This window comes from Pelophylax lessonae (assembly GCF_965119305.1).
Source record: "Pelophylax lessonae genome assembly, chromosome: 3".
Taxonomy (NCBI): Eukaryota; Metazoa; Chordata; class Amphibia; order Anura; family Ranidae; genus Pelophylax; species Pelophylax lessonae.
In genome coordinates, this window is record NC_138770.1 from 392,006,630 (window position 1) to 392,027,909 (window position 21,280).

Sequence of the window (21,280 nt, forward strand, 5' to 3'; positions counted from 1 at the left end):
GGACCGATCAACAGGTCCAGACCAAAAATGATTGGCCTGGACCTGATGACTGATCGGTTCTGAACCCAATCGAGCCATCGGTGTCGGCGGGCACGCGCGGGAGCGCGCACAGGACCGGCAGGAAGTAGCGACGTAGACCTACGTCACTCTGCCTGGCTGGGGCCGACTGCCGCAATAAATATACTGTGCGCAGTCGGCAAGTGGTTAAATGGCCCTTACGCTCACCTGACCTAAATCCACTAGAACACCTCTGGTACATTATGTTTTTCGGTCCATCTGACACCTCCAGGTTGCACCTCAGTGTGTTTAGGAGCTCAGTGATGCCCTGGTCCATATCTGGGAGGAAATACCCCAGGACACCTCATTAGGAGCATGCCCCGATGTCAGGCATGCATGCAAGCATGTGGGGGCCATACCAACTACTGAATATCATTTTGAGTTGCTGCAATGAAATTTCAGCAAAATGGACTATATCATTTTTTCACTTTGATTTTCGGGGTGTCTTTGAATTCAGCCCGCTGTAGGTTGATAATTTTATTTCCATCAAACGATGTGGCATCCTTTCATTCCTAGCACATTACCCGGTCCATATCAGTATGGATATCAAGCATGATATTTTTTGCCATTGAGATCTGATGTGTTTTTAAAGTGTTCCTTTACTTTTTTGAGCAGTGTACTTACCTGAGCCCAGTCTCAGTCCAGTGCTGTGCATGAGAGTGAAGGGACTGTCAATGCTCTCTCCCTCCTCATTGCCTTAGAGATAGCAGTAGGAGCTATTGGGGGTGGGGTGAAGGGTCAGAATTGATGACAAGGGAACCAAGAAGAGGAGGATTGTGGCTGCTCTGTGCAAAACCACTGCACAGTGCAGGGAAGTATGACCCTAGCACTTCTAGAAAAGCTGGAAAAGAAGAAATAGTATACAAGAATGTTAAACAACTAATAACTCACGAAGAATGGTTAGGGTGACATGGGGGCTGAGTTTGTAGCCTGATCATTAGTATTTCCACTTCAAAGGCCCCTTGAGGTAGTAGTATTAATAAGATATGTAGCTTGCATTCTGAGCTGTCAAGGTTGGCACCGCCTTACAGCACTGCTCAGTTCATCCTTGTTCTGGCCAAAGTCTCCCTCTCCGTTGTAAGATAGCTTAACATTGGGTTAGATTTTAGTGCTGCTTCACCATTTACACAAATATTTGAACATGTATAATTTACCCAGTATGGTGGTGCACAGTATTTTAATAAAATGATGGGGCTGGCAGTGCTGACCGCCTTAAGAAAATGATGGTTGCCTGGCTGTTATTCTGACCACCTGGCTTCAAAACTTTAACTTTAAAAAGTTAGCATTTTCTGAAGTAAAAGCAGCCTCCATGATTTCCCCATGAAAATATGCCTTTAAAGCAAACTTATCAGTCACCTAAAAAATGTTAATGACTGTTTCCTGCAAAAGAAAAGGTATAATACTCCCTCCTCCAGTGGCCCATGTCTTTATTCAAGAGACCTTTACTCTGTTCAAGTGCTGTAGCCTCAATCAGACTCTTCAGCACTTAACATTTCCAAGAATGTTGGATTCCCATATCCCCTGCTACTCACTGTGGTTTCATTCCCATACCCATATGCCACTGTTGTTTCCTACACCACTGAGATTAACCACTCCTGAGGAAAGGCCCATTGTAAATTAGGAGTCTGCACATTGCTCCACAGGCAGTGCTGCGGCTTGGAATTATTAGTGTCGCTGATTTTGTTCATTCTGTTCTTTACATAACTTGTGTGTGTTGTTTTTTGTGTTTTTGCAGATGATTTTAGTTCTTGTTTTTACTCATTCACAGGCAGCTGCTGCCTTAAGGCATGGACAACTGAGCCCTATAGAATTGTGCCAGAAATGTCTGTCGTCCATCAAGGAAACCAGATTTCTTAATGCTTACATAAATGTAACTGAAGAAGTTGCTCTTAAGCAAGCCGCTGAGGCAGAAAAACGCTTCAGACAAGGTATAGTTCCTTAGAAGGTGAACAACTAGTATTGATTGAGAAAAGCAGAGTGCAAAAGGCAGGATTGCTCATTTTTCATCATTTCTTTTTTTTTTAGCAAAGCCAAATTCTCAGCAACAAAAATATCTATAGCTCTGTCTCTGACCCCAAAAGGAAGCTCCATTTAGAGATATTTGAAGTTCTAATCCCTGTGATGTCAACAAAGTCTCCAACAGAATTATCACTAACTGGAGTCATTGGGAGGGGTTGGAGGGGTTCTCCATCATGTCTTCCTGTACACATAAAGTGCATATCAGAGCTAATGTGGACAGGACTATGAGAAGTGACAGGGAAGGAGAGATTCCCCTGTCATCAATGTAGCATCTTGCTAGTATTTATAATATTTGCAAAATGTAATGTGTTGTCACCCTGATACCCTGACACTGTTGCAAGTGCAGCAGAACAGCAATGTTTCTTTTCCCTGCTCAATCCTGTCTTTCTTGATACTAGGCCCACTGTGACAGTGATATTGACTTTGTTGTAGTTCTTGTTAATATAATTTTTTTTGTAAACATTTTGTTAAGTAAATGAGTTAAAGATCAACTCCATGCCCCTATAGAAATAATAAGCCAAAGCACCATATCCCTATTCCTTTGCACTGTTAAGTTATTTTAGGAACTGGGCATTTGCATGATCTTACCAGCAGAATAGCAGTATTGCTGCTCTCTACTTACTCCTCTTCAACAACACTGGCATAATGGGCTGAATGTCAGGAGAGCAAGGTAGGGGATGGTGAGTAGACAGGCACATCATTGTATTGTTGCCTTGTTCAGCACTGTCTGGTTCCAGGCAACAATATGATCCTAGCAGCACTGAGCAAGGCAGCAGATCAGTGTTGCTGTTCCCTGCTGCCTTCCCTTTCTTTCCATTTATGGCAAGCACATTGTAAGAATGAGTAGAAAAACACTGCTGTAAACTTCACAGGCTATGTAGGCTGAAGGTCGAGAGAGAGAGAGGCAGGGAATGGAGTGGTGAGCAACAATAACACGGTTCTGCCTTGCTAAGCATCCTTGACAGATCACAAGTCAGCAATGGATTGGACTTGCTGTTCACGGACGTCCACCCCCCACCTGCTTTGACCATCTTTTGATGAAAGTTTGAGCACAGAGGAGCAGGACAGCGTTGGGAAAAGAGAGGCGGAACATGTGAAGCTCCTCCCTGGCTCAGCAGAAACGACTTGTTCAGGACCAAAGTACAAACGTCAATACTCTGTAATCACACACTTTGTTGATGTTGGCACTGAGTGGCAACAACGGCCAGTAGGGCATCTTTTAGTATGTACAAATGTAACTGTGCACATATGCTACATGCGCACAATGTATGGACAAGACTTTTACACAAGATTTCCTGCCAGCATGCTAAGCACACAGCTTTTTTAAAGTAATAATTTTTGCCAAGAATGTCCTTTTTTTTTTTCAGGCATGTCCTGTTTTAGTGTGGCAATGTACTGTCCCCGAAATTGTTGTTACTGTCAGGAAACTTGAGTGTATGCACTGTAGGTAGACAGAAAAAGGGAAAGGGTTTATGGTGTGTTCCTTGACCTGACCTTCATGATGCTGTTTGTGCACTAACGTTCTCTAGCAAACCTCTGAGGGCTTCCCAGAACAGCTTTATTTATACTGAGATTAAATTACACACAGGTGGGCTCTATTTACTAATTAGGTGACTTCTGAAGGCAATTGATTCTACTAGATTTTAGTTATGGGTATCAGAGTATAGGGAGCTGAATACAAATGCACGTCACACTTTTCAGATATTTATTTGTAAACAAATTTGAAAATCATTTAGTTCAACTTCACAATTATTTGCCACTTTGTGTTCGTCTATCACATAAAATCCCAATAAAATACATTGACGTTTGTGTTTGTAACATGACAATATATGGAAAATTTCAAAGGGTAGTATGAAGTATTAGTTATAAAAAAAATCTGTTCTCTACATATAGAGCACATTGTTTTCTCTTATTCTCTATGCACACTTGTTACAATATATATATTAATAGTTTACTAGCAGTGACAAAGCAGCACCCAAACGGTTGCAGTACTAGTAGCTGCCTAACTAATAGAATTACTTGGCTTTGGCCTCAGAATCCTATTGAAAGCAATGGGGTTTCAGGACCGGAGCTACATTTTTCTGAAGAATGGAGAGAAGTTCTTTCACAGCCATAAAACAGCTGATTGTTAGGAATCCAAGAGACATGATCTCCACTATTCAGGCTAGTTTTGCTGTTTAAAGTGTTCCTAAACCCACCACTGTAAAATCAGTGTGTATATGCAGTAAAGCATATATGCAGTAAAGCATGCTTGTTATACTGACTATGGAACCTAAGGGGTTAATCATTACTCTGCATTGTGTAAAGGTTTGATCCTGTATGCACAGATCCTGCTTCTGACTTCCATCCTTCCTCTTTCCACTGACTCCAAAACAATCCCAGATAAGACAAAGCTACTGGAGTCAGGATGCACATGCTCAATTTGGTGTGTTATGCTAGACACATTTTTGTTTTGTTTTTTTCTTGGGAGAGTGCATGTGATCAGCACAGGGCTAATCAGCACTGTCCAGACAAAGGGTCAGGGGTCCCAGATCCTGATAGGACAGCTCAGTGCAGTATAACTCCTCCTACAATCTTTCCCCAGGAACTGATAGAAGTCATAAGACTGCTATATACTGCTGATGAGAAAATGTATTTAGCAGTTTATATTTATTAAATCTATTGCATTACCGTGTACTGTGCTAGACCAGATATAGTGAATGCAGGGTCCTGGGTTTAGTAACCCTTTAACCTGCTTAGTGAATTTAGAGAAGGAAGGTCATTCGGGCAGAAAGTCAAGCGAAACAGGATTAAAGAAAAATATAGGTACACCATATCAGGCTTATTCAGTAAATCAGGGCCAAATAAATAGGTGATATGCAAAGAAAAGTAACGTATAGCAACTTCAGTATACTCTTAAAGCAGAACTTGAAAATACTTTGACCTGACAGGAACTTCTGTAGCTATCCAAGGATTTGAAATTCAATACAGCTTGAGATTTGCACATCTTTGTTGCACTGCATAACTAGGCAGGTGAGTCACACATTTACTGGTTAAACAGTGCAGGTTTATTTGTCACATCTATATCTCCAGCCTACTCATTGGATAAGGGATTATTATGACCTCTGTCCACTGAGCATGAAGGTGATCCATGACATGGCAGAACAATCTTCCTGGCTGTGCTATGAAAAAGGCCTGTACATAGGCATTGTTAAACAAAACAAAATGTCAAATCCAAATATTTTTGGTAGTACCAGTCATCTTTGTGCTCTGCTATGCTTTGGTAACAGTGAGTACAGCAGGGAACACAGAGGTTTTGGCACCCCCAAAAGTACTGCTTTCTGCAGCATCCTCAAGGGTTGATTTTTCTTCACTGGATTATTTCAATGGTGTGAGCAGCAGGAGAGGTAAGTATTTCATTTTTTTTTCCTTTTTTTTTTTTTTTTTTTTTGTTGCATTACCCTCACTGGAGCCGCTTGGTAATTTGGGGGTCTCTATTTTGCACTTCAAATTCAAGAACAATCTCAGTCCCTCTAACACACCAGGTTGAATGAAAGTTGCTATAAGCACATTTAAGAACATGTGTATAGATACCTTTAACTCGGCTGTGAATTATCACCAGGAAATAGAAACAAGAACGTTTAGTGGTCTGTGAACTCAATGTTCTTATTGGTACAGGTTCGAATAAATGGTGGTTTGAGCATAAATGGACACACAGAAAGCAGGTTTAGACACAGTCTTAGAATAGAGTTCTGTACCACTAGACTGGAATTAACTCAACAAAGTCAGCAAAATAAGCATTAACTGCAATGTGAATAATAGTATAACTAGTCTAGAGTGCACTCTAGAAGAAAGGCTAGGATATTATGCATTGTCACCTAAGAGGTACCTCTTAGCATAAGCAGTAGGTGAAGATCTCTGTGTAACAGCTGCAAAGGGACAGTCTGTAGTCCTTACTCTTCAGCCAGCTAGCGTTCGGGCCCAATGGTACCATTGGCGTACATGAGAATAGTCCCAGTGGAGCCTGCAGGTAGCAATAATGCTACTAGTTACCAACAGCCCACCATCTGGTCACATACAGCGATTAGTCCATTCTCTGCTCTGCACCCAGGTGACTCTGGCTGTCGGCACCCCCAAACTCAGTGCTCTGGATCCTGCTCAAACAGTGATATGCAGTAGTCATGGTGCTCACTGGACAGCAATGTGCACCCTCCAGTCTCTCTCACGGCAAAAGGAAGCCATGTCCCATAAAGCCTGAGAAAATGCTGCCCTTTCTCGTCCTACTGGCAGCCTGTCTCTGGGAAATGCACTTGACAAGCTCCTGATTACCGTAGAGTCTCTGTCCTCTGAATTACAGTTCCCACAGTGCAGTGCTGCCTGTCTCCACCTGTCTTGAACTTTTGCTATTCTCTCTCCCTGCTCTCCCTAACCAGTTCACATCGCCGAGCAGCAGCTACAGAAACCAGCTGCAGTCAGTGTTTCTATCACTCTCTCTTCTTAGCCAAGCACCTGGCTACATATGCAGGGACACCTTTTAATTCTGGAATGTGTTTTTGTGAGTCATTTTTAAACACATAGGCTTTTTGCCCAGAGTTCATTTTTAACCATTCTGACGATGGAAATCAATTTTCAATGGGGTATGGCTTGCTGTACATTCTTGTTCCTTGCACCATTCTTTTAGGTAAAGCCTTATGCTTTTTGTGTATCTACAATGACTCACTTTGTGTGGTTAATTCAAAGGTTGTAGTCAGGGCTGCTGTTACAAATCACGTGGCCCTATACAGTCTACCTGACAGGCCCAAACCCTGAAAATATTAAAATGATATTTTTGCTAAAAATGCACTAAAATCATTATTAGCACACACATGCACAACATAACTTCCAAAACTCCTGCTAAATCTAAATTATAAAGCTGTATTGAATTAATAAATAAAGCTCTGTGTGTGAATGAGGTCTTTGGGGTTCATTCATATGAGTTCTGTGTCCTGTACAGTGTGAATCAGGGTTTGTTTATGTGGCTGGAGCCTCCTGGAGCTGTGTTCAGGCATCCTATGTTACTCTATCAGGGCACAGTAGCTGTACGAACACAGCTGTAGGTCCTAATTGGCAGATGAGGGGGGTGCAGGTGTATAACCCTGAACACAGACAGTATGCATCTGGGGCCACTCGCCCTCCCGTAGTCAAATAGGGAATTGCGACTATGTTCGGACAGTCGATGCGTGCCCATAGAGTAACAGGCGTGTCCTGCTACATTAACAAACCACTCGCATATGGTCAGAATACCTGTGGGAATGAACTCTTAGGGCTTGTTCATATGTAAGGTTATTGGGATGGTAAAATACCATGGAGATGTGCTTTTATGCCCCCCTTCCTTCCTACAGCTACCCCCTTTAGCTACAGAGGGAGCACATGGGGGTGCACAAATGCCGCGGCCACAGCAGGAATTTGACTCCTGCGGTACACAACTTTTTCAGTTGAATGGAGCTGCCCTGCAAATGGCATGCAGCTGAGTGCAATGCAAGCAGTTGCGGTAGGCTTTTGCGAGGTTGAAGGGTTAAAACGGGTGGTGAGGCGATGATACAGCTTATCAAATTCTCTCTGAAGAGTGATTTGAATGGGGATCGTACTTCAAACAGGAAAGTATGTGTGAACAAGTCCTTCTTTTTTTTTAATATTGATTTATTTAGTTTACATTTTTAACAGCCCATGTTGGGGGGGCCTTTGGTGAAATATCAGGGGTCTAAACAGATCCCTGATGTCTCATTTTTTGAACAGAGAAAGGGACTGGTGACAAAGTTGCCCAATTTTTTTTTCTCTGCAGCATCAGCTGTGCTGCAGATGAATGAACAGGACACAAACAAAAGCATAGTAAACAACAGTTTACTGTGCCTGGGGAAGAATGAATGCAGGAGCGATCGGTGCCAATAGCTTACTTTGTTTTTTCAGGAAAGGAAGAGGCTTGTAAACATGTTTACCAGCACCCCCTGCTCTCCATCCTTAACCTGATCCCCCCCATATGGCCCCAGCAGCAAAAGCAGCTGCAGCCATTGGGAGGGAAAGGAGGGGAAGCTGGCTAGCAGCACTGCATGGAAGGGGTGCCACAAGATCTGTTCCATGGGGGAACCACCACGATAGGGGGGATCAGGGCAGAGGGGAAAAGGATCCTTCTTTAGAATTCAATCCCCTTGTAGCTCCCCAGCAGCAGCTGAAGCTGGTGGGAGGGAGTAGAGTGAAGGAGCCTGGCAGTTTGCAGGAAAGGGATGCAGAGGAATCTGTACTGTGGGGAACCAGGAGAGGAAGGATCCATCTTCAATGTCTGATTGAATGTGTTAAGTTCTCAAAAATAGTATCTCTCAGGCCACTTGTCTTTAAAAAGAAGCTGATTAGAAAAGATATGTACAGTACATTTTCTGTTTCTTAAGCAGAACTACAAACTAATAAAAGCCCTTTTTAGTATTCTATCACTACAAAAAAGGAGTCCAGATCAGTTTAATCATGTGGATGCTGCACTATAGATATATCACATACATGGAGTTTGCCATGTCTTGCTTACAAACCCATGTCATGTTTGTTTGTTTTTTTGGCTGAAAATGACATTTGTATTTCTTTGCAGGCAGGCCCCTTGGGGAATTAGACGGCATCCCAGTTGCAGTTAAAGACAACTTTAGCACTACCAATATAGAGACAACATGTGCATCACAAATGCTGAAAGGTAAATTATTGCCTCTTCTGGGAATTTGTTCACATATGATCTTGTAACATGCTGTTGTTCCTAAAACTTTAATGTCCTTTTCATAATTAACATTACCCTCTCTTCAGATGAATGCCATTCAATGTTTCCTATGTTGCTGGTATAAGCATACCATTGAAACTTCATCCTATGCAAAGTTAGACGATTGCCTATGTTACACCCCACTTACTAGGGTGATTATGCTCCTTAGTTATCTACCTATCAAGGAATTACCGTGTAGTACTTGCCTTATGTACCAGTGTATATATAACTTACTGATATTGATATACTGTATGTACTGTATTGTCATCAGCACAGGAAGCAGCATCATAGATATGAGACGACAGGAAGTAAACAAAGCAAGTACTTCCGGTGGACATCCCGACCTTCCAGACTGTAACCACACATCATAACAATATTTGGTGATGCCCAAGAGTCCCCTTATCCCCTTTTGGTTGATTTGGACTTTGCTATTAAAGAGTATGATAAGTGGCCAGTCTACAGGTAAGAAGGGGAGGGTCCCGAACCCCGGAAGTACTTGCTACAGGGCATATATAATGGCGGTAGTGATGGCGCTGGCTCTACCTCCTATCTAAGTGGATGCCCTATCGGGAGAAACGCGTCAGAGAGGAGGCGCCGCGTCATCACATCTAGACCAGGCAGCGGTCCGCACTGCAGGCGGACCCCGCCATACAGCTCCTCCGTGAGGGAACTCGCTATTATTGTCTTCACAACTGTAAGTGCAACCATTTGTTTTAATAAAAATCTACTGTTGGTAATGCACCATTGCGGTCCCCTCTGTTGTGTCCCCTATTATTGAGGTCGACCAGACTAAGGAGTTATAGCAGCCAATCAGAGTCTAGCCACCTCTGGCAGGATCTTCTTTCGTCAGGCTTTCTGACTGGGTCTGTTCCTCTTGGACACAAGCAACTACATCAGCCATCCTAGAGTCCAGTAACCCCCGGCAGGACCACTCATCACCATAGAACCAGGCTTCTTGTTTGGCTTTTGTCCGGTAAGAGTCTAGGGAGCACGAGTGTGTCAGAGTGCCTTCTGTATTTCTGGGAACTTTTCTACCTGGCTGCATGACCTTTGGAGCGGTCATATTCATATATGCCCTTAACGTTTAACTTCTGGTAAGAGGCCAAGCTGGTGGTGGGACTTTGCACCTTCCAATCACAGTTCACCTTTCCCCAAGCTGGAAGTTTTTGTCACCATTTTTTGCACTTTATTTATGGACTTATAATATGGACGTTTATTGCACATTGGTGTATCACTAGTCACCTTCTGGACATTTTTTGTTTTACACGATTTGCATACGTTTTCATTTTTTTGCATTATTATTGCATTATTTGTTTACATCATTTTGTATGTTGCACATATGCACTAGGGCAGCGCACCTGATTTCTTTACCTATTCTACAACATACACTCTAAGGTAGCAGCACACCCTATATTGAATCAGCGCACTTTCCTACCCACCACATTCTTTTTTAATTTTTTCAAAGTGCAGCAGATTCCACTACCATGGACATCTTTGAATATCATAGCACCAGAAAATTAACGGTGGAGGATGTGTTTGTGAAAACCATCACTGACCCCACTGATCTCAGAGGCATTTTTATGCGCCTCAAAAACATCATGGTATCTGAACTTCATGCATCCTGGGACATCGTCTTCCTGGAGAAATACGTCCAGGAGAAGATGGTCCCAAGGAGCTTGAGGTGGAACATCAATCCTGACCAGGGAGAACCTGAGATCCAAGAATGGTTCCAATTTTTCAACGGAGCTGGGATGAGTCTTTTAAATTTTTTAATTGACAAGAGGAGGAAAAAAGTTATTAGGCTAAATAAAGAGATTCTAGAGATCAAAGAGAAACTAACTCCCTTTATGCAAGAGGAAGCATATAAGGTTTACAATCAAGAGTTAAGAGAAATTCTCGCTATGGAAGAAGAAGAACAGAAAATTAAAAAGAGGAAAAAATATTTCCGGGACCTGGAAGACTATAATACGTCTAAAGTCTTCAAATGGGAACTTAATTTAGTATCCGAAACTCCAACTGAAGGAGCTGTTACCAACCCTTCAGAAATGGAAGTGGCGGAAGAAAGGTCAAGACAAATCAGCATTGCTGAACCAGTCGCAAGCACCAGTGGGAATGTTACTTCAGGGACTTCCCTAAAGAGGGCTACAGAGCGGAAAGGTCCCAGTAACAATATCAAGAAATTTAAACCCCTGAGAGAACAGCCATCTGGACATCAGCCCAAAAGGAAGTCCAGAAAAGATGAAAGTAGGAATAGGTATGAGAATGCCGCATACGAACACCCTAGGGGAGAAAGAAGGAGAAGGGAGTCAGACTATGAAGGATACTATAGAAGATCCAGGTCCAGATCTCCAAGAAGAGGTCCCAGGGAGCATTCTGATTATTACCCAGCAACCCCTCAAACCCCGAGGAATTTTTACCCTCCTGTGGAAAATAGGTATGAGTCTCTTAGGGACAACCAAGATGAGGAGGAGGAATGGATAAATGAGTACCCAGAGCAATCGCAAACCCCCATCAGCACCAAACCGCGGGGTTTTTTAGGCCGGGGCTCTGCCAAAGCCAAAAGAAAAAAACGACCAGGGGCTGCAGGGGAGGAACGTCCAAGAAAAAAGAACAAATAGAGGCAGGAGGCATCTTCAATCTGAGTGGGATTGACCTTACCAGCTCAGAAAAACGGACTCTGGGGAAAGGATTGAAATTTGCCCCCAAAAAATCCTTAAACAAGTTCGAGACGTTTTTGGACGTACACAAATATATTAGAAAACTCAACATCAAACGTCATTTCCTCGACAAGGCCCACGAGAGAAACTATGTTTCTTACAAACAGCCTACATGTATACCTACTAATCTGAGGAATGCTTCCCTCTTTAACCCCCCTGGGAAATCCAGCCACCATATCAAGATCTTCAGAGATGTTATTCTCAAGGAGTTGGAACAAAAAGATGCTTCCATTAAACCACAAAAAGATCTATGGAATGGTATTAAAGCTCTATGTGATAAAAAGGATTTGGTGATCCGCCCAGCGGACAAAGGCGGGGGTACAGTCCTATTAAAGAAAGAGGACTACATGGAGGAAATGGACAATTTGTTGTCTGATAGAAGGACATATGAAATCCTAAAGAAGGACCCTACCTGGAGCTATAAAAAGCAGTTAGAACGCATTGTGTCCAAAGGTCATAAGGATGGCATTTTAAGTAAAAAGGAGAAAGAACACCTAATACCTCTTGCACCTCGAATTCCTACCATATACTACCTACCAAAGGTCCACAAGAGCCTCGTAAAGCCACCGGGGAGACCGATAGTTAGTGGCATTGACTCGGTCACATCCCGGATAGGGAAGTATGTGGACCATTTCCTCCAGCCGTTAGTTCAGGAGACACCGGCGTTCCTGAAGGATACCACCCAGTGTATCCAAGAGATCACTGAACTCCAAGTTCCAGGGAATGTGATAATGGTCACAGCCGATGTGGCCTCATTATATACCGTTATTCCCCACGAGTTAGGCTACGAGGCTGTCAGCACCTTTTTAGACCAAGATTATCACATCCCGTTAAATCAGAAGAAATTCATTTTAGAACTTCTCCAATTTGGTATGGAACACAACTATTTTTACCATAATCAACAATTCTACCTACAGCGGACTGGCGTGGCTATGGGGGCCAAATTTGCCCCCAGCCTCGCCAACCTGTTCATGGCTCTATGGGAAAATAGGAACATCTTTGCGGAGAAAACTAACGAGCTAGTGATGTGGCGGCGTTACATTGACGACGCCCTAATCATATGGAAAGGAGAGGAAGCAAGCTTACACCAGTTCATGGGGAAGCTAAATTGCAACAACTGGGGTATACGTTTCTCCTACCAATGGAGTACCACCTCTATAAGCTACCTTGACCTTGTGATATGGAGGAAAGGAGAAAGATTCATTACCAGCTCATACCAAAAACCGACAGACCGAAATGGCTTCATCTCCATCGACAGTTGCCATCACCCCATGTGGTTAAAATCTGTGCCCAAAGGGCAATTCAGGAGAATTAGACGCAACTGTACGGAAGATGAAGACTTCAAAACACAAGCTCAGCTTTTGAAGAATCGGTTTATTGAGAAGGGATATGACCGGAATGAATTAGAAGGAGAGATACGTGAAATTGCAACTCTCAAACAATCCGAATTATCTGTCCCTAGGGAGAAAGATAAATCAAAAGATGCTATGGGAAAATTTGAGTTTGCCTTCACAACTCAATTCTCCAGCCACTATCGATGGCTGAATCACATATTTCGGAAGCACTGGGGAATCTTACAACAAGATCCGTTATTGGGTCCTTCGCTTCCATCCAAACCAACAATGATCTACCGAAAGGCTAAGAACCTAAAACAAATTATAGCTAGGAATCCCGTTGAAAAACCTGCAACTCCTAAATTTTTCCCTAACCTTCAAGGATACTTCCCGTGTCGGAGGTGTAATATCTGTCTAAATGCTACTACCATTAAGACCAAGCAATTTACCTCTACCACCACAGGAAAGAGCTACCCCATTAGGGATTTTATCACCTGTCACACCAAAGGGGTAGTGTATCTGGTCACCTGTGAATGTGGGAAGCAATATGTGGGGAGGACGATTAGGACTGCCAACATCCGAATAGGCGAACATCTGGCCAATATTCGGAAAGGTTTCCCTGGTCACAGTCTTTCGAAACATTTTGCCACCCACCACCATAAAAATCCGGGCAAACTGAAGATTATTGTAATCGAGAAGTATCAACCCCACTGGCGGGGGAGTAATATGAAAAGAGCAATTTCCAGAAGGGAAACCTTCTGGATCTATGAGCTCAGAAGTTACAAGCCCCTAGGACACAACATTGAATGGGACATAAATGCGTTTATTAATAACAGCTGACATTTATGTCCCATGCTCCCTTTACTGGAAATTTGACCCATTTCCTTCATGTTTCCTCTATTAGTTAGAAGTGTGTGGGTCTCTGCATGGAGCTACAACATTTGTGACTAGGATCTTCTTCCACATTCTAATAGCTAGTTTTGAAGAAATTCAAATCAAAAAACGTTTTCCTCCTTTTTAATATTGATTTTATTTTATTTTTTGAGTATACTATTTTAAATTCCAATTCCACTTTTGGTAGGAATTTTTATTCATTTTTCTTTCAGAATTTTGTGTTTTAATACACCCAAGCTGGCGGGAAGCTTAGTAGTTACCCCACAGCTTTTTTATGATTTTTTATAAAAGCATTATACACCATCATACACTAGAAAGGGTTAAGTAGCCCGGTCAATTCAATGGAATTAAAAGTTTGTATGTTTTAATGTTTTTTCAATGTTCCTCAAGGCTCCTATCTATTTCGCTGCAATGATATGAAAGTTTGTAGAAGATATGCGGCATAACAATATTCTGTATATTAAGTAGTAGGTGGAGATCATCCGCTTCCTCTTCCTATTGGCTGTTATGCCTGTGGGGGAGAGGAATACATACTCTGCTTACACAGGAAATGCCCTTGTCATCAGCACAGGAAGCAGCATCATTTCCTGCTTACACAGGAAATGCCCTTGTCATCAGCACAGGAAGCAGCATCATAGATATGAGACGACAGGAAGTAAACAAAGCAAGTACTTCCGGTGGACATCCCGACCTTCCAGACTGTAACCACACATCATAACAATATTTGGTGATGCCCAAGAGTCCCCTTATCCCCTTTTGGTTGATTTGGACTTTGCTATTAAAGAGTATGATAAGTGGCCAGTCTACAGGTAAGAAGGGGAGGGTCCCGAACCCCGGAAGTACTTGCTACAGGGCATATATAATGGCGGTAGTGATGGCGCTGGCTCTACCTCCTATCTAAGTGGATGCCCTATCGGGAGAAACGCGTCAGAGAGGAGGCGCCGCGTCATCACATCTAGACCAGGCAGCGGTCCGCACTGCAGGCGGACCCCGCCATACAGCTCCTCCGTGAGGGAACTCGCTATTATTGTCTTCACAACTGTAAGTGCAACCATTTGTTTTAATAAAAATCTACTGTTGGTAATGCACCATTGCGGTCCCCTCTGTTGTGTCCCCTATTATTGAGGTCGACCAGACTAAGGAGTTATAGCAGCCAATCAGAGTCTAGCCACCTCTGGCAGGATCTTCTTTCGTCAGGCTTTCTGACTGGGTCTGTTCCTCTTGGACACAAGCAACTACATCAGCCATCCTAGAGTCCAGTAACCCCCGGCAGGACCACTCATCACCATAGAACCAGGCTTCTTGTTTGGCTTTTGTCCGGTAAGAGTCTAGGGAGCACGAGTGTGTCAGAGTGCCTTCTGTATTTCTGGGAACTTTTCTACCTGGCTGCATGACCTTTGGAGCGGTCATATTCATATATGCCCTTAACGTTTAACTTCTGGTAAGAGGCCAAGCTGGTGGTGGGACTTTGCACCTTCCAATCACAGTTCACCTTTCCCCAAGCTGGAAGTTTTTGTCACCATTTTTTGCACTTTATTTATGGACTTATAATATGGACGTTTATTGCACATTGGTGTATCACTAGTCACCTTCTGGACATTTTTTGTTTTACACGATTTGCATACGTTTTCATTTTTTTGCATTATTATTGCATTATTTGTTTACATCATTTTGTATGTTGCACATATGCACTAGGGCAGCGCACCTGATTTCTTTACCTATTCTACAACATACACTCTAAGGTAGCAGCACACCCTATATTGAATCAGCGCACTTTCCTACCCACCACAATGTTTCCTATGTTGCTGGTATAAGCATACCATTGAAACTTCATCCTATGCAAAGTTAGACGATTGCCTATGTTACACCCCACTTACTAGGGTGATTATGCTCCTTAGTTATCTACCTATCAAGGAATTACCGTGTAGTACTTGCCTTATGTACCAGTGTATATATAACTTACTGATATTGATATACTGTATGTACTGTATTGATTACGGATCTAAGCCTGAACCTTATGATCCTTCTGTTATCCTCTTTATTGTTTCCTTTGTATTTGTGTAACAACAAAAATCCAACAAAGTAAGATTAAACTTGATTAACATTATCATATTTTTAAGGTTACATTCCTCCCTATAATGCCACCGTTGTGCAGAAATTACTTGATCAAGGAGCAGTGCTCATGGGGAAAACTAACCTTGATGAATTTGCTATGGGGTATGTATTCTGTTCCTAATTCTCTTTGTTAAACTGAATGTTAGTTTCTTAGTGTAGGGACTCTTCCTGTTTTTCTTTAAAAATCAAATAGATTGTTCCCTTTATTTAAAGGTCTGCTCCATGCAGAACTGAAATTGGCTGAGCTCTGTGTGTGGTAGTTGTGTGCCTTGGTTACCTTTTTAACGGTTTTGCTCTTGCATGTGTATGGTGTGTTTTGCACATTCTACTGGGCAAATGTGATATTCTAATTTAGCTTTGTAAATACCATGGGAGTTGGGCAAACGTGGAAATTCTGAGTGAGGATATTTACTATTAAAGTCCCAGAGAAATACAAGAAGGCAGCATATGATTCAAATTATAAGTAACCACACACATTTAAACGATCAGTTTCAGATGGAATTGGCCTTTTAATCTGCCCTGGAAGAATGAAAGATTCTGGTTGCTATGGATGACAAAAACATGTTATTAGCCAGCTTAGAATGGAGGTCCATTTCATATTTTACAACTCCTCAGTAAACTACATGATTTTAAAGTAATATTGTGGCTACTAGTCAATGGCATTGACTTTGCATTCAAGTAAAATAATTTTATTACGTTAACTATTCTTTTCGCACCTATTAACCACAGAACAAGATCATGTGGGTGACATTACATGATCTACTTGCCAATGTATCCTTTATAGCGCTTTGAATGTGATGGTTTCATTTGTGTAGGAAAACAGTAGCAGGTGGTATGTTATTCATGAAAGAATAATTTAGTCCAGTGCACTGTGATCGCAGACTACTTCCATGGTGCCAAGTTCAGGGGATTCTAATGGCTGGCTGCACAGATCAAATCTCCAAGCTTATCAGAACTCTAGAACAGCAAGCTGAACTGGCTTATCTTGTTCCATGGGAAAGCACACTTGTCAATTCTTTATGAGGAAAATACTGGCTGTCCTAGCACAGGAAACACTTTTCTCTGGGATTCATTATAAATATTTAATGTTTTTATGACTGATATGAATCAGTGTCAGGTAGCTTTGCTTTAGTATTCTCTACTGGGAGTAATTAGATGCATTTTAAGGTTGCACTTACTAAACTTCATCTGTTAATTTGAAAGAAGACAGGTATTCTTATTCTAGAAAGCTGAACAAAATATAGTAATGAAGTGCTGAGTGAAGTAACCTAAAGCAACCTATTAGCTTCCTTTCTGCTAATGTAATCCGAGGAAGATACATTTTTATTTGTTGGCAAATTGCACTTAGCCTAAAGTGATACTAAACTAAACACACTGTTTAATTTACATTGTCCTTTCTATTTCTATATATTGATGATGGCATTGTGATTATTTTAATTAAAAAAACACCCCAAGTTCCTTTTTCCTAATCGATATGCAGCTGTCACATGACCCAAATCTTTCCCAGCATGTCTGCATGGAAACATAGGCAGGAGGAGCTTCTAGGTCTCTGCTGCTGGTCACATAATCAAAATAAAAATAAAATACAGAGTAAAAAAAAAAAAAAATATCAATAAACTCTTTTAAATTGCCATACAAATATATATTTGAAATCAAATCTTTATTATTTTGTGGAAATAACCTGGTGTGGGTGGATTTCTGCCAGTCAAAGGCTGTGCCACACCCTTCCAGGCTGTGTCATAGAATAAGAGGGAGGTGAAGCTTCCAACAATCTACATAATATTCACCCCATTAGGTTTAGCTGGTTAGTGAGCATGGAGGAGGATGGAGGTAGTGGGTTGTCATTTTACCACTGTGTATGCGCCCACATGTGTGACTCTTTATTCACATCAGTTGCTCAGATGTGACAGGGAGGAAATGCTCAACATAGAAACTCACTGAAAACTGAGCATGTGCAGAGTTGCTACCCCAGCTGCAAAATCTCAAGCTGAATTGGCGACATGAAAAGAAGGTGGAGATAGAGAGCGGCAGGATCAACCAGGTTTTTTGCAGACTACAGAAAAGAAATCTTATAGTGACGGAGTATGAAAAGCATGTAATACAGCATTTATTGATAGTTTTTTTATGATGTGGGTTTAGTGACACTTTAACTGAATACGCCTGGAGACTATTTTCTTTAAAGTTTAGTTGTACATGTTGTTGGTCTAATATGTTTTGCTTGTTTTATTGCATCATATGTGATTTTTGCTTCAAAAGATCGTTTTACCCAGGAACAAAAACATAGGCATTAATAAAAAAAATGCATATAAGTATAACATTCCCAAACCTTTAGCTCAATGCATATACAGGTGCATCTAAAAACTTAGAATACCATAAAAAAAGTTATTTTTATTTCAGTAAATAAATTCAAAAAGTAAAACTCATATGTTCTATAAATGCGTTACACACAGAGTGATATATTTCAATTTTTTCATACTTTTAATTTTGATGACTATGGCTAGTGAAAACCAAAGCTAGTGAAAACCAAAAATTCAGTATCTCAGAAAATTTGAATATTACATAAGACCAAAAAAAAAAGGATTTTTTGATAGAAAAATGTTGGCTTGCTGAAAAGTATGTCCATGTACAGTATAGTATGCACTCAATACCTGGTCGGAGCTCTTTTTGCATGAATTACTGCATCAATACGGCGTGGCATTGAAATGATCACCTTGATAATGTAATTTCTGCCGAAACGTACGTCGGTCGTGGCGTGCTGATGTCACCGGATTGAGAAGAAGGGCGGGCGCAAGAGCCGACCGGCCGGCGGCTTGTGTGTTATACTGTATATGCGCACTCCCTTCCTTCAGATTGTAAGTGCATTACCTTTATTTCCTTTAATAAATTATCAGTTTTACGCTATGGGACAGTTTATTTTTATTCACATGTATGTGGCTTGATGGTGGATTTCCCATTATCTATGATCATTGTCCAAGCCCTGGAGGTGGAGTTGAGTTTTCATTCTTGGATTGCCTTTGATGCCTTGAGATCCTGAGTGATACCCCCCTTTTTGGCTTGCATTCATTTATCTCTGGTAAGCAGTTTGTACCACTGGTGGCGGTCACTGCACAATTGGTGAATTTTAGTGAATATCGGAATCTGCATTCACTATCTTTTGGGATCTTCTGGATTAAGAGACTTTATGAACTTTATTTCACCTGATTTTGAATTCATTATTTCACTATATTTAATCTGCACATCTATTTATTTACTTATATTACTCAGGATTGGGTGATATAATTTCACATATTTTGATCAATTATTCATTTCACTATATGAATATCCTTTTTGTGTAAAATGTATCTGCACAATTTATTTACACATTTTTTATTTTCTTTTATTCATTTATATTTATATTTCTCATGATTGGGTGATATTATTTCACATATTTTTAGCCCAGCTTGTTTATTTGTATTGAGATGATCAGCCTGTGGCACTGCTAAGGTGTTAGGGAAGCCCAGGTTGCTTTGACAGTGGCCTTCAGCTTGTCTGCTTTGTTGGGTCTGGTGTTTCATCTTCCTCTCAACAATACCTCACAGATTCTCTATAGGGTTTCGATTAGGCAAGTTTTCCGGCCAATCAAGCACAGTGATCCCATGATCATTAAACCAGGTATTGGTACTTTTGGCAGTGTGGGCAGGATCCAAGTCCTGCTTGAAAATAAAATCAGCATCTCCATAAAGCTTAACAGCAGAGAGATTCATGAAGTGCTCTATAGAATTTCTTGGTAGAGGGCTGTGCTGACTTTGGACTTGATAAAACACAATTGGACCAACACCAGCCGATAACATGGCAACCCAAATCGTCACTGACTGTGGAAACTTCACGCTGGATCCCATGCAACTTGGATTCTGTGCATCTCCACTCTTCCTCCAGACTTTGGGACCTTGATTTCCAATTGAAATGCAAAACTTACTTTCATCCGAAAGAAGACTTTGGACCACTGAGCAACAGTCCAGTTCTTTTTCTCCTTAGCCAAGGAAAGTCAATTCTGACGTTGTCTATGGTTTAGCAGTGACTTGACACAAGGAATGCAACAGTTGTAGCCCATGTCCTGGATACAGCTGTGTGGTGTCTCTTGAAGCACTGACACCAGCCATAGTCCACTCCTTGAATCTCCCCCAAATTCATGAATGGCCTTTTCTTCACAATCCTGTAAAGGCTGCGGGTATCCCTGTTGCTTGTGCACCTGTTTTCCCACATTTCTTTTCCTTCCACTCAACTTTCCATTAATGTGCTTGGATACAGCACTCTGTGAACAGCAAGCTTCTTTAACAATGACCTCTTGTGACTTATGTGAAGGGTACCAATGACTGTCTTCAGTACAACTGTCAAGTCAGCAGTCTTCCCCATGATTGTGTACTGAACCAGACTGAAAGACTACTTAAAGGCTCAGGAAAGCTTTACAGGTGTTTTGAGTTTAATAGCTGATTAGAGCGTGACACCATGAGTCTACAATATTGAACCTTTTCACAATATTCTAATTTTCGGCTCAGGAAAGCTTTACAGGTGTTTTGAGTTAAATAGCTGATTAGAGCGTGACACCATGAGTCTACAATATTGAACCTTTTCACAATATTCTAATTTTCTGAGATACTGACTTTTAGGTTTTCACTAGCTGTAAGCCATAATCATCAAAATTAAAAGAAGGAAATGCTTGAAATATATAACTCTGTGTGTGATGAATCTATATAATGAGTTTCGCTTTTTTGAATTACTGAAATTACTTTTTTGATGTTCTTCTTCTAATTTTTGGAGTTGCATATGTGTTTAATATTGGGGCCACAGAAATAAATAAAATGATGCAGTGTTGGACAAGAAATCAGGTTTTTGTAAAAAAAGGTTCCTGTCAACAAGGCCATTTGGTTGTAAAAGGACCCTGTAATAACAGAAATGTAGAGGATTCCAACAATGATCTCCTGAAAATACTAAGTGCCTTGCTGTCTCTGGCTTCAGTACGTTTAGGGGGTGACCTAGAACAAACATGTAGATCTGGAAATCCAAAACTAAGTCAAAGCTCTTTGTCTAATAATTCAGATAAAAACGAATCATCGGGATCTCACTGGTAAGGTTAATACTGTACCAGCACATTAGGAGTACGGATTCACCTGATCTGAGGGATGAACATGTCATCAGCATGTTTTCTTTGCTTCATGAGTAGCTCCTCTCTTGGTCTCAAGAAAGCCCATTTTTTTTTTTTTTTTTTAATTCCTCAGCAGTCTGTGTGGGTATTTTCTTTCCTTGAATCTCCCATAAAGCTCAGTAGCTTCTTTCCTATAATCAGTATTTGTAGGTTAGTATTTGCCCTTATTAGTGATTGTGTGTGATGACTGGTTGCTTCCGGAAGGGTGTTG

The 21,280-nt window shown here is 41.3% G+C and overlaps 1 protein-coding gene across 1 annotated transcript in view; it reads left to right on the plus strand.

Annotated features, from left to right (window-relative positions):
- Positions 1 to 21,280, plus strand: part of QRSL1 (glutaminyl-tRNA amidotransferase subunit QRSL1) — a 97,587-nt gene that overhangs the window by 12,746 nt on the left and 63,561 nt on the right. The window contains exons 2-4 of the mRNA XM_082249923.1: positions 1,826 to 1,985; positions 8,669 to 8,767; positions 15,893 to 15,989. Of these exons, the coding sequence (XP_082106049.1) occupies positions 1,826 to 1,985; positions 8,669 to 8,767; positions 15,893 to 15,989 (356 nt within the window). The remainder of the gene's footprint in view (positions 1 to 1,825; positions 1,986 to 8,668; positions 8,768 to 15,892; positions 15,990 to 21,280) is intronic.